This window comes from Phoca vitulina, unplaced genomic scaffold (assembly GCF_004348235.1).
Source record: "Phoca vitulina isolate PV1807 unplaced genomic scaffold, GSC_HSeal_1.0 scaffold11, whole genome shotgun sequence".
In the NCBI taxonomy this organism is placed as follows: domain Eukaryota; kingdom Metazoa; phylum Chordata; class Mammalia; order Carnivora; family Phocidae; genus Phoca; species Phoca vitulina.
The window spans coordinates 35,944,479-35,960,672 of record NW_022589714.1 but is presented as its reverse complement, the minus strand read 5'-3'; the positions used below and the strand labels follow the sequence as shown (position 1 = coordinate 35,960,672).

The 16,194-nt window shown below is 35.7% G+C and overlaps 1 protein-coding gene across 1 annotated transcript in view; it reads left to right on the top strand.

Annotated features, from left to right (window-relative positions):
* The window catches only part of CD2AP (CD2 associated protein), a 132,178-nt gene that overhangs the window by 90,699 nt on the left and 25,285 nt on the right, over positions 1 to 16,194 (top strand). The window contains exon 11 of the mRNA XM_032409686.1: positions 198 to 260. Coding sequence (XP_032265577.1) covers positions 198 to 260 — 63 coding nt within the window. The remainder of the gene's footprint in view (positions 1 to 197; positions 261 to 16,194) is intronic.

The window sequence follows — 16,194 nt, the reverse complement described above, 5'->3', positions numbered from 1 at the left end:
AACTACTTAGTCATGTAATAGTGGTAGGTGCAGGATTAAGTATTTAGTCTAGTGATTCTGGTACATTGTTCCTCTGTTAAGCCATGTTTCCTCTGATGTTATTTTAAAACTAACCTGTACTGTTTAGTAGTATAATTGTCTTTGTGCTTTTAAACTATTTTTTTTAAGTATTAACTTTGTTTTTTTTTTTTCCTTAGCTCCAAAGCCTGAGCTAATAGCTACAGAGAAGAAGTATTTTCCTATAAGGCCAGAAGAAAAAGGTGAGACTAATTCTTCCACTTTCAGAAAAGTAATTCTCCCTTTGGTTGTCATTGAAAATAATAATATCTCTCCACACTGAATGATTTACATTGATTTTTAACAGCTATTCAGTATTTAGCAATGTTTGGAGTTTTCTGGGAGGAAGTAGTTTGTCAAGATTGATAGGAAGTTAAGATTTCACTCAAACTGATACCAGTTTACATTCATTAAAAAGTTAAACCATTACTTCAGTAAGAATGTAGTGTTTCATTATAGTTCGTTAAATAAGAACACTAAGCATTAAATAGTTATATTTTAATTATTTTTTTAGAGTCCTAATTAAGTTAAAAAAATTTCTTAGGTGAGTTCTAACTTTTAAAACACGGACATGATTTGTTGTGTATTATCTAATTTTCACTGCATATATTTGTCATATAAACTTGCAAAGTTATTCCAAGGTACACATGTATTTTGTTAAAAAAAAAAACAAACATCATTTTGTTTTGTTATTATTAATTTGGAGAAAATAATTACTTTTCTTTGTGTAGAAAGATCTGCAATGATTATATCTAGTATACTAGGTTATATATACGGTTGACCCTTGAGCGGCATGACCCAGTTTGAACCACAGAGGTCCACTTGCCCATGAATTTTTTTCCCAATAAATATGATACAACACTGTAAATGTATTTTTTCTTAGGATTTTATTAACCTTTTCTTTAGCTTACTGTATTATAAGAATAGAGTATATAATACACATAACATACAATAAATGTGTTAATTCAATGTTTATGTTATTGGTAAGGCCTTCTGGCCAACAGTAGACTTTCAGTTAAGTTTTTGGGGAGTCAGAAGCTATACTCAGATTTTCAGCTGTGTGGGAGGTTGGTGCCCCTAACTCCCTGTGTTGTTCAGGGGTCAACTGTACAAGCAACAACTTGAACACTGTTTTAGAGCGCTTCTGTTGCTACTGCCATATTGTTTCTGCCTATCCTTGGGTGTTGCCTACAGTGTTCCTTTATTCTCTTAGCTGATTTCTCTCACTTTAGTCCCTTGTCTGGCTTATATTTCATATTGTTGCCAGATTCATTTATTTTTAATAGACTTTTTTAGAATAGTTTTAGATTGACAACAAAATTGAACAGAAAGTATAGAGAGTTCCCATATACTCCTTGCCCCTCATATGTATAGCCTCCCCCACTATCAACATCCTGAACCAGAATGGATCTCCACTGACACATTATCACCCAAAGTCCATAGTTTATCTTAGAGTTCTCTCCTGGTGTACATTTTATGAGTTTGGACAAATGTGTAATTTGACAAATGTGTAATGTAATATCTTACAGAATATGTCTTACTGCCCTAAGAATCTTTTGCTCTTTCATTTCATCCTTCCCTTCCCTCAGCTCCTGGCAACCATTGATCTTTTTTATTGTCTCCATAGTTTTGCCTTTTTCAGAATGTCGTGTGGTTGGAATCATAACAGTATATAGCTTTTTCATTTTGTAATATGTATTTAAATTTTCTCCATGTCTTCATGACTTAATAGCTGATTGCTTTTTAGTGCTGATTAATAGTCTATTGACTATCTATAGCACAGTTTATCCAGATTCACCTATTGAAGACATCTTGGTTGTTTCTAAACTTTGTCAGGTATGAATAAAGCTACCATAAATAACATCCTTGTCTGGGTATCCTGGGGACATAAGTGTTTAGTTTACCTAGGTAAATAACCAAGGAATGTGATTGCCGGGTCATGTGTTAAGAGTATGTTGTGTAAGAAACTGTCAGATTATCTTCCAAATTGTACCATTTTCCCATCAACAATGAATGAGAACTCCTTTTGCTTCTTATCCTGGCCAGCTTTTGGTGTTGTTGGGAACTGACCCCCAAATTACAATTTTTTATCATCTTCTTTTTCATTCACTAAATACAGTAATCACACTCTTGTCCCTGAACATGTCATGTACTTTCATAGCTTTATTTCTTTCTCATTATCTGTGCTCAGCATGGAAGTTTATTATATTCTTTTTTTTCTTTACATTTGAGAATTTTTTATTTGTTATGCAAAAAAAATTTATTCTTTGAAGTATTTCTTAATCTCAGGTGTAATATGGCTATTGTTAGGTCTGAGTCTTGGATCAGTTTATTTTGGTACCTGGTTATAATACCTGTCCTACATGAAAGACTCGTTCTATAAAGATATGTAGAACTACATGTAAGAACTGTGTTGTTGGCTTCATTACCAACATTATGATATTCCTTTTATAGTCTCCTCCATCAAGTAGATTGGGATTTTGTTAAAATTTAGTAGTGACTTCCCATATTCCCTGAAATCAGGTGATCTTATAAACAAACTAGAAGGTGATGCATTTTTATATCATTTATGTGGTCAAAATCCTGGCCATGATGAAGTAACAAGGACTGAATTTGCCCTCCTGAGTTAAACAACTAGAAAACTGGACAAAGTACATGAAAAAGTGGTTTCAGATATTGGACAACAGCATAGGATTGTTATCACTGAAGGAAGTTATCACTAAAAGTAAGGCAAGCCCTAAAATTACCCTACCTCATTGTCTAGAAGCAGTTTACAGGCAACAGAAAGGAAGAAGTCCCAACAGAGCCCAGTTTTCCTGCAGAATTGCAGAAATAGGAGATAGGAGTTTAGGGAGGCCAAGGCAGCTACAGTGTGTGGGGCAGAGTTCCAGAATGGAGGAAACTGCACAGACAGCACTCTGAGATCTTTGTAGGGCTTTCCATGAAGCTTTGGCTGAGTACTGTGAATTACACACATAAGAAAGGAAACTTCCATAGCTGGAGAAATAACTGCTGGAAAGCATTTGGTGAAGCAGTTTCTGGAACTCACTAATAGCTCATGTTCCCACAAGGCACAGTGGAAAGACTTCATAAGGAATAGGATAGAGTCTATAAAAGATTGTATCACCTTAGACTAAAGGTTTCTTTGCATGTACCTTGGAAGCAGATGGAACTAATTCCAGAACAGAATTCAATACAGTTTGAAAGAGTGTAACAAAATCTAGCAGCCACATGTGTAAAATACACAATGTCCATTATCTGATTAAAAAAAAATTACCAGGAATGTAGAGAAGCCAGGATAATAGCAACCTGTAACTAGAAGAAGAATTAGTCAACTTAAACAGACCCAGAAATGACAAGAGATGATGGAAATAGCAGTAAGGACATTAAAACAGCTATTAGAGTTGTATCCCATGTGTTCAAGAAAGTAGAAGAAAACACAAGCATGATGGTGAGAGAAATGGAAAATATAAAAAGACCCAAATTGAACTTATGCAGATGAATTAATACAGTATCAGAAATGAAAAACATTGCATGGAATTCAGCTTATTGGACACTATAGAATGAAATATTAGTGAACTGGAAGAAACAGCAATAGAAACTATCTAAAATGTGCTAGAGGGGTGCCTGGCTGGTTCAGTCAGTAGAGCACGTAACTCTTGATATCAGCATTGTGAGTTCAAACCCCATGTTGGGTGTGGAGCCTACTTTTTAAAAAAATGTACTAGAAAAAAATGAATAGAGCATTAGTAACTTGAGTGCAATATCAAATAGTTGTTTTTTTTTTAAGTAGGCTCCACACTCAGCGTGGAGCCCAGCACAGGGCTTCTTGACCTCATGATCCTGAGATCAAGACCTGAGCTGAGGTCAAGAGTTGGACACTTAATCAACTGAGCCACCCACAGGCCCTGTTAAGTAGTTTTACATATGTCTAATTGGAGTCCCTGAATCAATGGAGAGAGAATGGGGCAGAAAAAATATTTGAAGAAATAATAGTTGAAAAATCTTCAGACTTATTGAAAACTGTAAGCCCATAGATCTAAGAAGCTCCGTGAACTCAAAGCAGAAGAAACATAAAAGAAACCACGTAAGGAACATCATAATCAGTTCATTGAAAAGCTGTGATAAAAAGAAAAGCATAAAGTCTGAAAGAAAATAATTCTCAACCTTGAATTTTCTACCTAGCAAAATACCTTTCAGGAAGTGCAGGCAAAATAAAAGCTTTCAGACAAAATCTGAGAGAACTTGTTGCCAGCAGACCTGTATGTACTACACAGAAAATGTTAAAGGAAGTACTTTTTGGCAGAAGGAAAATGATGTTATATGGGCATTTGGATAAATAGAAACTAATAATGCCAGAAATGGTAAATATTTAAATAAATATAAAAGACTTTTTTTTCTTTTTTTTTTTTTTAAAGATCTTATTTATTTATTTGACAGAGAGCACAAGCAGGCGAAGCAGCAGGGAGAGGGAGAGAGAGAAGCAGCCTCGCTGAGCAGGGAGCCCGACTCAGGGCTCGATCCCAGGACCCTGAGATCGTGACCTGAGCTCAAGGCAGACGCTTAACCGACTGAGCCACTCAGGCGCCCTTTTTTCTTATTTTTAAATCTTGTCAATAACACCAAAATTCTTCATTGGAAAGATTTTAAAACTTTTTTTTTTTTAAACTAAGTGTTGGTTTCAGATTTGGGTGCAAATATAAGGATTTTTTAATTAATGAAACAGGACAAATGTAAAATGAGGGAAACAATTCTTAATATTTTCAAAATGTTCTCATTAATCTGACATGCCTAAATCTGGTTCAAGGAATAGAAAAAATGTCAGTGCTTTGCCTAGTAAGCTTTGGAGATGTGCATTGGGAGAGAGAACTAGTATCAGTCTGAGTGTTAAATATTGGTATAGATTAAAGTCTTTCTTTTTAAATAAAATTAAACACAAAGTTCTACCCTTTTTCCACCCTCAACAGGGGGAGCTTGTTCAGACCATGGCCAGGGCCAATTTGAGGAGCGTTAAACCTTCTGAGAGGAAATACAGGATATCCCACCAGCATGTGTGTTCATGACTTTTATCTCTGTTATGATCTTAATTCTACAGAAGATACACTTTGAAAAGCTCTGCTGTGTTGAGCAGAGGGGGAAAAGGAGCTACTAGAAAACATGAACCATGGGACGCCTGGGTGGCTCAGTCGGTTAAGCGTCTGCCTTCAGCTCAGGTCCTGATCCCACTTTGGGCTCCTTGCTCAGCAGGGAGCCTGCTTCTCCCTCTGTCTGCCGCTCCCCCTGCTTGTGCTGTCTCTCTCTCTCCGGCAAATAAATAAAAATAAAAATCTTAAGAAAACGTGAACCTGATTACCCTATTACCTTTGAGTCTTAAGTGACTCCCCATTGTCTCATGGGATACTTTTCAAATCTTAAGAATAAATCTTGATTGTTTACTCCCTGCCCCAGGCCACCATGTAGTTTTTATTTTCTCAAACCTGCTTAGTAGTTTCCTGCCCCCTATTTTCTCAGAGGTACCTGAATGCTGGCCATAGTGTGCTTCATTAGAAGAATAACATCAACACTTTGGAGCACAAGTTTTTCTCCTGCTTTTTGGAAAAAGTTTCTTGGACATACCTTTCAGTAGCCCACTTCATTCTCAGTGACTTGTATTCTTGATATGAAATATATATGAGAGGAAGCGAGCAACTGATACTTACTTTGGAGTGACAGGGAGAGAGACATGTATATGTGTAGGAGAGAATGTAAGCAAAGCTCTTAGGCTTATAAAATCATTTAAATGGTTACCTTTATGTACATGTTCTCCCCCGTGGTCCCAGTCATATCCATAGGAAGGGTGTAATGGGCTGCTAAAGCCCAGACTGGTTTAATACTTTTACTAGTAGAGGCAGTGAATCTGTATTCACTTGCTTGAGGAACATTTTTTTCCAGTTTCTATATCTGCAGGTTTTTAAAGGACAGAATTTGTCTTATTTTTCAGTTGATTCATAAGCAGAACATAACCAGATGGTACACACCTCCAGGCAGGAACTAAACACCAATATGTTAATAATGGCAATATTGTTTCATAATTAGCAGAAAGGGAAGGGAGAGTTGTGCTAGTGGATGTTCTTGAGGTTTTCTTGTCTCTGTATCTGGCATTAAAGGGGGACAAGTTACTATTGCTAGGAAAATGTTTACATGCTAGGAATTCACTGCTAATATAGGAGACTACAGATTTTGAGGGTCTAGTTGGCTGATTTCTGGGACTTCCAACCCCAGTAAATTGAATTGTGAATCTTACCCTATCTCCTTGAAAAAGTTATACTTTATTGACTAAGATTTTGTCTCTTGCAAAAGGTTGTGTGACTGCTGCTGGTTCCCACACAAAGGTCCAATAGCATCATTAATTCATTTGTTCAGTTACTGAACTAAGCATTAATAAGGACTATCGGAGTTGGATCTTTTGTTGTCTTATTCTTGATTGCTTAGACAGTCATATATATAAAGGCTCATGGCTTAACCACCATCTGCATGCTGCTGATTCCCTTCCAGTGTTTGGGTTTGTTCATATTCATTGCTGCTTTCTTTGTACTTTGTTTGCATTTCATACTTTCTGCCATATATATATAAAATTATATAAGCTATATGTATCTATATAAACTATATATGTAGTATAAAATTATTTATATGTATAGGCTATATATAATTTTTAAAAATAATGTCCTTTAATGGAGGACCTAGTGGTAGGACGTTTTATTTGAAATGTATTTTTTTCTCCTTGTTCTTGAGAGATAATTTTACCTTACATTGAATTCTAAGTTGGCAAAATAGGCTTTAGTACATAATTCAACATATTGCCTGAAATGGAAGTCTTGAGGTATTGTCTTCTTTACATCTTTGCTTAGGAGTGTTCTCTTCTTCCTTTGAGCCAATAAAAGGAATGCAGAGTAAAAATTTTAATGAAATTGAAATGTAATAAAAAGTTGTAGATTTTCCAATTCATATGCTGCCTATGGATAGTCAGTATTGTTCATATTACAGAGAGATTTGGAAATCAGTATTCAAAATATGCTTTTAAATTATTATGTGCTCTGGAATTTTGGTATAGTACAGTTTCGTGTGGAATTAAAATCAAGATCTGTGTGTTTAAGACTCATTTCACGGCAGTTATTATTGGAGGTACTGAACTCAAATGCCTTTTCGTCTGTGATACAATCTGGAGCGCATGGACTCTTGAGTTGAGAGCTGTGGCAGGACTCTATTGTATTATATATTTAGTATGCTTACCAAAAAGAAAACAGTACTTGTCTCTAATGTTCTACAAAGAATCATTCCAGTCTGAACCTAAAAATAATCTTGACCTCTTAAGAAGTAGCAAATAAACGCAAACAATGAATCATGGAACACTACGTCAAAAACTAATGATGTAATGAATGGTGACTAACTTAACATAATAAAATAAAATTAAAAAAGAAGTAGCAAATATTCTTTATTATACTTAACCCACACATGAAACAGATTTTTAATCAAATGTTAAACATGCATTAACAGTTTGCAAAATCCGTGTGTATATGTGAGGCAGCTGGCTTCTGCCAGTCACTAGGAAGATTAATTTTTTTTTGTTTATTGTTTTTTTTTCTGTTTCAAATGATATTCTGACAATTGCTAGTTGACTAGTTAATATGCACAATAATGAGGAGATTGTAACTATTCAGAGACTTAGAAAATGAGCATAATGTGTTGACTAGAAAAGAGAAGGTGAGTCCAGGCCACAGAAAGAGAATGTGAAAAGAATGAGAGAAAGCATAACATATTCAGGAAATGGCTATAGGTAACTAAAAGAATTGTAAGAAATCAAGCTAGAAAGGTCGCTTGGTACAGTTGTTTTTGTCTTGGTGGTATATTAGGATTACATGGGTGTCTCTTAAAAATAGGCTGATGCCAAGGATCCTCTTCCAGAATTTTTATAGGGTAGAACTCATTGTAGTGTTTTTAAAGCTCTCCACAGGATTCTAATCTGAAGACAAAATTAATAATCACTTGTGTGATTCATAAAAGGTGTTTCAGTGCTATGGCAAGAAGTTGTATTTAGCTATTTGTTTATATCTTGCCCTGCTCCAAAAAAGATTTAAAGTAGTGATAAGGGTTTCAGAATTTATATTATGGAAATAAAGTGTGTATGTGCATGTTTCATACAAATATGTGTCAGTCGTATTATGACTCATGGGACATGAACTTATTACTGTGTTTGAATACTTCCTGTTGCATTTGGGGAAAAAACTCTAGCGTATAGTATAGTATAGTATAGTCTTAAAACTGACCACATTAGCCTTAGTTTAGCCTACCAGATTTTGAGGGATGTTGCCCCCTGTTGGGTTTTCTAATATATTCCATACTTCTCTTTACTTGTTGACTGTGTGTCGTAGGGTCCCCCACTCTATAATGTTCATAGAATGAATTTTTTTCCCTCCCAGTTACATGGTATAAGTATCCTTTCCTTGGAATCCCATCTTTGTCTTGCACTCCCCTCAGAATCTTTTTATATGTGGTTCCTTCTCATTTTTCAGATTCTAGCTTAAAATGTCCAGTTTAATGTCACCTCCTTGACATTAGTCTTTTCTTTATTGCTCTAAAAGTAGATATTTCTCAGTATTGTCACATATTAGTTTAGATATTTTGTGCATATTTTTTTTTCGTACATTTGACTAAACCTCATGGGGTCAAGGTGTAGAGTCTGTGTGTGTGTGTGTGAATTTTATTCGACATTAGTTCTATGGTTTCTTGCAAAGTAAGTATATAATGCATAAGGAATACTCACTACAATAATTATTATGTAATAATACACAATATTTTTTTTAAAAACTGGTGTGACATGTTCAGATATGTTTTTCTGAAACTGTTCTATTGCTATTATTTGAATAGATGTGGTGGTGGTGTGGATAAAAAGGAAATTGGAATGTTTTAAGAGCAAAGACTGTTTCAAACTGAAACAATAGGGAAACAGTCTCATATAATTGGAAGTCTGGAGGGAGGAGTCATATGACCCCCCACCGAATAATTTCATTTTGGACCTGGATTATATCTCTCTCCATTTGCCATCCTTAGTGTCTACTTTGTCTTCAGATTGGTTTCCCTTGAGGTCACAAGAATGCTGACTGTGACAATTAGGGCAACTTGATATCTTGTCCATTTGATAGGAAAGAGAGGAAAACCTCTCCAGAACCATAGAATGTAAGTCCTTTTCAGTTTCTTGGACCAATTTTGGGTACATGTTCAATTCCAGGCCAATAAGTCTTACAAAATGAATGTTGTGCACTTACTAGCTTGGTGTAATCATATGAAGGTAGGATAGATTTGAGTTAATCAACCATATTATCTGCTAGAGATGTTGACATATATTTAGGCTATACCATAAGGAAGGTGGCTTAGGTTTTATATTAGTATATCTTGTTGACTAAATCCCAAGGGTTGTGAGGATGGGGAAATGAGGTATGAATTATAAAATAAAGACAGTTTCTGGTGGAAAATCCATATAGTTCAGCTTTTGACATGGAATTTGATATGAATATAGGAACTTTGGGATGAATCTTGGCTGAGAGTTTATATTAAGCATTTATTTATAAGGTGCTGTCTTGGAACTTAGCTATTAAATGTATGGATACGGGTAATATGTTCAAGATGGTTGCTTAAAATGAGAATAGGAAGAGGGTTCAGCATGGAGTCTTAGAATCTGTGTACATTTAAGAAGTTGTTAGATGAACTGGAACTCTGGAAGAAGACTGATGAGTGACCATACAGGCAGGCAGAGAATGATCTGAGAACAACTGGTAGGGTTGTATGAAATATATACATACATACTAGATGTAGAAGAGCTGTGAAGGGTACAGGAAATTATAGGGTCAAGATCTAGGAGAGGAGGGGAGCCCAGTAGAGTAAGTCCGGCATTTGAGCCTGTGTTTCCTTTTGAGGCATTTGCCAATTTGGAAAGTGGTAGCTGAGCCTGTGAAAAGAACTTTCAATATATTTTAGGGTTTGAGAGACAAAAATTAGAGTTCAGGGCCCAGATAAAAGGAGATACCTTAATAAACTCCTGGACTTTAAGATTTTATTTATTTATTGGGGAGAGAGAGCGTGCGAGTGGAAAGAGGAGCAGAGGGAGAGAGACAGACCAACTCTATGCTGAATGCAGAGCCTGAGGTAGGGTGATCCCACAACCCTGAGATCATGATCTGAGGCTAAAATCATGAGTCTGATGCTTAACCTACTGAGCCATCCAGGTGCCCCTCCCATATAACTTTTGACTCACCAAAAACAACCAATAGCCTACTGTTCACCAGAAGTCTTACTGATAAACAGTCAACTAACACATATTTTGCATTATATACTGTATTCTTACAGTAAAGTAAGCTAAAGAGAAAATGTTATTAAGAAAATGAGAATGTTAAGGAAGAAGAAATACATTTACAACACTGTATTAAAAAAATCTGTGTATAGGTAGGCCTGTACAATTCAAACATGTTGTTCATATATATATTCATATATATGTGTGGGAATATGTGGTGGTATTTTCAAAAGAAAATTTCTGAATTAAAGCTTAACAGTGGAAAAAAAGATCTTAAGAGACACTGAATACAGTGAAAAGGTTCAATGTACATGCAATTGAAGATCCAGATGGGGAGGAGAGAACAGGGACTAGAAACCTTATTTGAAGATACAATGGTTTCTAGACTTCCAAAAATGATAAAAAGCAAAAAGCCACAGAATCAAGAAATAATACGGAGCCCAGCCTGGATATATAAAAAAAAACTACTCCATACACTCATTATAGTCATGCTGCTGTAAACAAAAAATAAGATAATACTGAAAGCAGCCAGAGAACAAGACACATTAACTTTAGAGGAACAAAAATAAGGCTGACAGTTGCTTCTCAGTGGAAAAAAAAATTGAAGCCAGAAGACAGTGGAATGATGTCACCAAAGTGTTGAAGGAAATAACTGCTGACCTAGAAGTATAATGCCAGTGAAGATATCTTCAGAAAAAAAGGTGAAATAAAGACATTTTTAGGCCAGTCAAATCTGAGAGAATTTATCACTAGCATGGTAGTACTATAGGCAGAATGGAAATAATTCCAAATGTCAACTTGGAGAAACAGAAAGCAAGAGCAACAGAAAAGCTTAAATAGGTAAATCTAAATATTGACTGTAAGAAACAATATCTTCTGGGCTTTTATGGATATAAAAGTGCAACAAGACAGTAGGGTGTAAATGGAGTGGAAGTGTTAGGGCAGTAGAAAAATTTATATATGATGAAAGGATATGTGCTGTAATCTCTAGGCAATTATAAAAAATAGAATAATGTATAAGATAATAGAATGTGGAATAACAAAAATACAAAAAGGCAAGAAAGGAGAAAAAAATGAAGTGGACCAAGCCAGAAAAAAATAATAGTAATTACAGAAAATGTAAATGGACTAAAGATTCCATTTAAAAGAAAAATTATTAGACTCAAAAAAAAATCCAACCATTGTCTGCTAACAAGAGACATATCTTAATGAGAAGAATTCAGGAATGATTAAATTAAAAGGGTAGACAAAAATATGCCAGGCAAATGCCTAAAAAAAAAAAAAAGCTGGTCTAACTATATTAATAGCTGACAAAGTAGACAGGATAGCAAGAAGCTTATTAAGAGGGACATTTAATTAAGGCCATGTGATTAAAAAGAGAAGTTGCCTTTGCAGTAAAGATGGAGTAAATGATACTGATATTCATATAAGAACTAAGTCTTAATCTCTGTCTCACATAGTACATAAATTTGAATCCAGAAATAGGTATTTGCCTTATGACCAAAGTTGCACTGTAAAGAAGTGATAAAGGGCATTCTTCAGTAAATAAAACTTAAACCTTACACCTACTTAATAATACCTTATACCTACCTACCTATCTTACAGTAGGCATAAAAGTTCCAAGTGGATGATGGCTCCACAAATTTTCTGCAAGATACTATAAACCAGTATTTCTGTGTCCTTGGGAACTATTTCTTTAACAGGATATATAAGACATTACTGTAAGACAAAAGATTGACTTTTTGGACTACATTAAAATTAGGAGTGTCTTTTACAAAGACACCACGTAGGGGATAAAAAGTTATGTCACAGAGAAGGAAATGATTTTTTACAACACAGATAAATGACAGAGTACTTATATTCAGAACATATAAAGAATTTCTACAGATCAGTAAGAAAAAGACAGCTTGATAAAATGCAGCTAAGAGCCTTGAATATGATACTTCATCAAAGTATGAAGTTACTCAATTTCATTACTCAGCAAGGAAATACAATTTAAAGCAAAGTAAGAGTCTCACCAAAATGGGTGAAGTGTTTTTTTTTTTTTTTTTTTTTAAGATTTTATTCATTTATTTGACAGAGAGAGAGACAGCGAGAGAGGGAACACAAGCAGGGGGAGTGGGAGAGGGAGAAGCAGGCCACCCGCAGAGCAGGAAGCCCGATATGGGGCTCGATCCCAGGACTCTGGGATCATGACCCGAGCCGAAGGCAGAGGCTTAATGACTGAGCCACCCAGGTGCCCCCAAAATGGGTGAAGTTTTGAAAAGGAGACTAACAATACCAAATGTTGGTGAGGATTCAGATTAGCAGAACTCCCATACACTGTTGGTGGGAATGCAAATTGTTATATCTAATCTGGAGGCTTTAAGTTGAATATATTCATACCCTCTTACCCAGCACTGGCACTCCTAGTTATATATCCAGCAGAAATGTGCTGTGTGTATGTACCAAAGATTCAAATAAGAAAGTTTATCGTAGCATTATTTATATTGGCTCTTATTTGGAAACAACACGAATGTCCATTCACAGTTGAATGGATAAATAGATTGAAGTATATTCACATGCCAAGCAAGATGCTATGCAACAACTTGAATCTTAGGATTTTACTGATGTGCAGAAGTGATCTATATAGGGTTAGAAGCCACCTTTGGGTGGGAGCAGTTGTGTAGGAATTGGGAAGGGGCATGATGGGAACTTATTGTGGCTAATGTTCAGTTCTTGGCCTGAGTGGTGGTTATTCATGTGTGTTCATGTGATGATAATTTCTTGAGCTTTGTACTTAACAGTTCTGAAAGTATGTTATCCTTCAGTTTAAGTTATTTCAGTGAGATTAATATGGGTAGATTTTTTTTTGTCCTTAAGTTTTCTAAAAATGTTAGGAAAATAGATTCAATTAAGAATACATTTCCATGGGCGCCTGGGTGGCTCAGTTGGTTAAGCGACTGCCTTCGGCTCAGGTCATGATCCTGGAGTCCCGGGATCGAGTCCCACATCAGGCTCCCTGCTCAGCAGGGGGTCTGCTTCTCCCTCTGACCCTCCTCCCTCTCATGCTCTCTGTCTCTCGTTCTCTCTCTCTCAAATAAATAAATAAAATCTTTAAAAAAAAAAAAAAAAAGAATACATTTCCGGGGCACCTGGGTGGTTGGGTTGGTTAAGCGTCTGACTCTTGGTTTCTGCTCAGGTCATGATCTCAGGGTCATGAGGTCTAGCCCCGTGTTGGGTTCTAGGCTGGGTGTCGAGCCTGCTTGAGATTCTCTCTCTCCTTCTCTCTGTCCATTCCTTATACTACACGTGCATGAGTGTGCTCTTTCTCTCCCCCCCAAAAAATTCACTTCCTACTTTTTGGATAGTACTGTGTTTTTCTCTAACACATCTTTGAGTAACAATTGATAAAGAATGGATTTGATTTTTTCAGTCTGAATTTATGCATTCGTAATCCATTCATGCTTTGGTGCCAGTATAATTATTTTATTTTTCTATTTTTTTTAATAATTTGAGTATAATTGACACACAATGTTACATTAGTTTCAGGTGTACAACATAGTGATTCAACAGATTTATACCTTATGCTATAATCACCACATATGTGGCTACCGTCTGTTTCCATACTTCACTATAGTGTTTTTCATTTCTGTAACATACCCGCTCTATAACTGGAAGCCTGTATTTCCCAGTCATCTTCTCCCATTTTGCCCAACCTCCCACACCCCTCCCCTCTTTGCAACCATCAGTTTGTTCTCTGTATTTATAGGTTTGATTCTGCTTTTTGTTTATTCATTTGTTATTGTTTTAAATTCCACTTCCGAGTGAAACCATAAGCTATTTGTCTTCCTCAGTCTGACTTATTTCACTTAGCATAATACTCTCTAGGTTCATGAGTGTTATCTCAAATGGCATGATCTTATCCTTTTTTATAAGTATGATATTCCTCTGTGTGTGTGTGTGTGTGTGTATATGTACGTACACCTCCCCCCCATCTTCCATATTCATTTGTCTATTGATGGACACTTAGGTTGTTGCTTCCATATCTTGGCTATTGTAAATAATGCAGTGATAAACGTAGGGTGCATATATCTTTTAAAATTAGTGTTTTTGTTTTCTTTGGGTAAATACCTAGTAGTGGAATTATTAGATCATATGGTATTTCCATTTTTAATTTTTTGAGAATTGTTTTTCTACTCTTATTCATGCAGTGGGGAACTAATCTTCATCTGAATTAACAAATGGATGAATTTATTACATATAGTGTTAGTAATATATTTTTATATTCTGTAGTAAATAAGATAGGGCATATTTCAGTTATTTTGCTGTATTTTGTTAGCTGCCATATATTTTAGGTGCTTTCAGTTAAAAATTTTCTCCATACACTTACGATAATTCTTTTCTCTATCTTAAATTATAACGTCTGTACCTTACATATTTCTTCCTTTGGGCATTTGAAAAACTAACAAGATGTGTTTTCTTTAGTCTAAATTTCCTCTTGGTTTTGGTGAATGTGTAGCTAAACTAAAATTCTGTGCACAATTGGATATCCACATACAAAAGAATGAAGTTGAAGCCTTACCTCATACCATATACAAAATTTGACTAAAAATAGATCATTCACCTAAATATAAGGGGTATAAAACTAAAACTCTTAGAAGAAAACATAGGGCTAAATCTTCATGGCCTTGGGTTTGGCGATGGATTCTTAGATATGACACCAAAAGCTCAGACAACAAAGGAACGGTTAAATTGTAATTCATTAAAATTAAAAACTTTGGTGCACCGAAGGACATTATGAAGAAAGTAAAAAGATACACCACAGAATGGGAGGAAATATTTGCAAATCCTATATCCAGTATCAGGAATATATAACGGGTTTGGTGTTCTGATATATAGAGTTATAACAACTCAGCAGCAAAAAGTCCAGAAGTGGGCAAAGGATTGAAATAGACATTTTTTTTTTTTTAAAGAAGATTTTATTTATTTATTTGACAGAGAGAGAGACACAGTGAGGGAACACAAGTCGGGGGAGTGGGAGAGGGAGAAGCAGGCTTCCCGCGGAGCAGGGAGCCCCATGCGGGACTCGATCCTGGGACTCCAGGATCATGACCTGAGCCGAAGGCAGACGCTTAACTACTGAGCCACCCAGGCGCCCCAAATAGACATTTTTCTAAAGGAGATATGCAAATGGCTAATGAGCACGTGAGAAGATGTGCAGTATCATTAATTATTAGGGAAATATAAACCAAAACCACAGTGAGCTGCTTCACACTCTCTAGGATGGCTATAATAATAAAAATGAAAAATAACAATTGTTGACAAGGATGTGGACAAAATAGACCTTTCATACACTACTGATGAGAATGTAAAATGTTTCAGCTGCTGTGAAAAAGAGTTTGGTAGTTCCTCAAAAAGTTAAACATAGAATTACTATGTGATCCTACATATATACCCAAAAGAATGGAAAACAGATATTCAAACAAATATTTGTATGTAAATGTTTATAGCATTGTTCGTAATAGCCAAGAGGTTGAAAAAACCCGTATGCCCGTCAACAGATGAATGAGTTGTGCTATATACATATAGTGGATGTTATGTAATCACAAAAAGAATGAAATAATGATACACGCTACATTGAGAATGAGCCTTGAAAACATTATACTATTGTGAAATGAGCCAGACACAGAATGTTACATACTATATGAGTCCATGTTTATGACATGCCTAGAATACCAAATCTGTAGAGAGAGAAGGCAGGTTGGTGGTTGCCAGGAGATGGGTAGAGGAGGAAATGGGGAGTAACTGAACAGTGGGAACCAGACTCTTCT